Source organism: Dipodomys ordii, unplaced genomic scaffold (genome assembly GCF_000151885.1).
Source record: "Dipodomys ordii isolate 6190 unplaced genomic scaffold, Dord_2.0 Scaffold29, whole genome shotgun sequence".
Taxonomy (NCBI): Eukaryota; Metazoa; Chordata; class Mammalia; order Rodentia; family Heteromyidae; genus Dipodomys; species Dipodomys ordii.
This window is the reverse complement of record NW_012267245.1, coordinates 4406389-4407516: the sequence shown is the minus strand read 5'-3', so window position 1 is coordinate 4407516 and position 1128 is coordinate 4406389. Positions and strand designations below refer to the sequence as shown.

General features: G+C 57.4%; 1 protein-coding gene across 1 annotated transcript in view; it reads right to left on the bottom strand.

Annotated features, from left to right (window-relative positions):
• Positions 1 to 96, bottom strand: part of Tgfbi (transforming growth factor, beta-induced, 68kDa) — a 32268-nt gene extending 32172 nt beyond the window's left edge. Inside the window, exon 1 of the mRNA XM_013016001.1 lies at positions 16 to 96. Within this exon, the coding sequence (XP_012871455.1) occupies positions 16 to 96 (81 nt within the window). The remainder of the gene's footprint in view (positions 1 to 15) is intronic.
• Positions 97 to 1128: the final 1032 nt, after the last annotated feature.

Genomic DNA, 1128 nt, shown 5'->3' with positions numbered 1-1128 from the left:
CCCCCCCCCACTCACCGTCCAGTGTGTAGGGCTTTCCCACAGCTGAAGGCCCCCCAGACCTGGCTTCTGGGTTGTTCCACGCTCCAGGTGGGTCATGCTAACAGAAGCATAGATGAAGAGCTAATCTGGTGGACAGAAGCCCCACCTCCTCCTGCCGCCTCTTCCCCCCACTCCAAAGGTAGGACAGGATCTGTTTGGCCCGAGGCTGCTGTGGGAGAAGGGTGGAGACTTCACCTTGGTGCTCACAAACATCTCCGCAGCCCCACCTGCCAAAGAGGTGCCAGGAAGACACGGAAAGGTAGAAGCAAGGCCACCCTGGAGCGCGCTGAGCAAGCCAGGGAACCGTCACACGGTGAAGTCTCATCTCAGCACCTATTAGTCACCCACCAGCTACGTGGCACTGCCAGTCTTGGCTTGGTGCAGTAGTCCATGGGCCAAACCAACCATGTCCCCAGAGGGGCGGCTGGGGCTTGGGGAATCGGAGGAAGCACCAGGCCTAGACAGGCCATACCTGCCATTCCATGTGAAGGACGGAAAGGATGTAGCCAGGCGAGTAGAGAGAAGATGCCTTTAGGAAACTCCAGTGGCCCATCTGGATGAAGGGATGGAGAGAGGGGGAAGGAGGAAGGGCCAGGTGCTGGTGGCTCACGCCTGTCATCTTAGCTACTCAGGAGGCTGAGATCTGAGGATCGTGGTTCAAAGCCAGCCCAGAGCAGGAAAGTCCATGAGACTCTTATCTCCAATAAACCACTCAGAAAACTGAAGTGGCGCTGTGGCTCCAGTGGTAGAGCGCTCGCCTTGAGCTGAAGAGCTGAGGGACAGCGCCCAGGCCCCGAGTTCAAGCCCTACAACTGACAAAAAAAAAAAGAGTAAGGAGGAGGGCATGGGGCATTCGTGGGGCCCAGACCCAAGCTGAGTCCTCCAGGTGATGAGAAAGCAAGCAGGTGACATGATCAGTGTCATGAGCAGGCTTTGAGGGACCGCGTAAAATCAGGTGAGCCAATGGGCGGTGTGGGAAGATGAGGAGGCCAGGAGAGGAGCGTGCGGAGGCTTGAACTATGGTAGGAGAGGGGAAGATGGACGGAGGTGGAGATCGAGGAGACTCAGGAGAACTTGGTTGCTGTATGT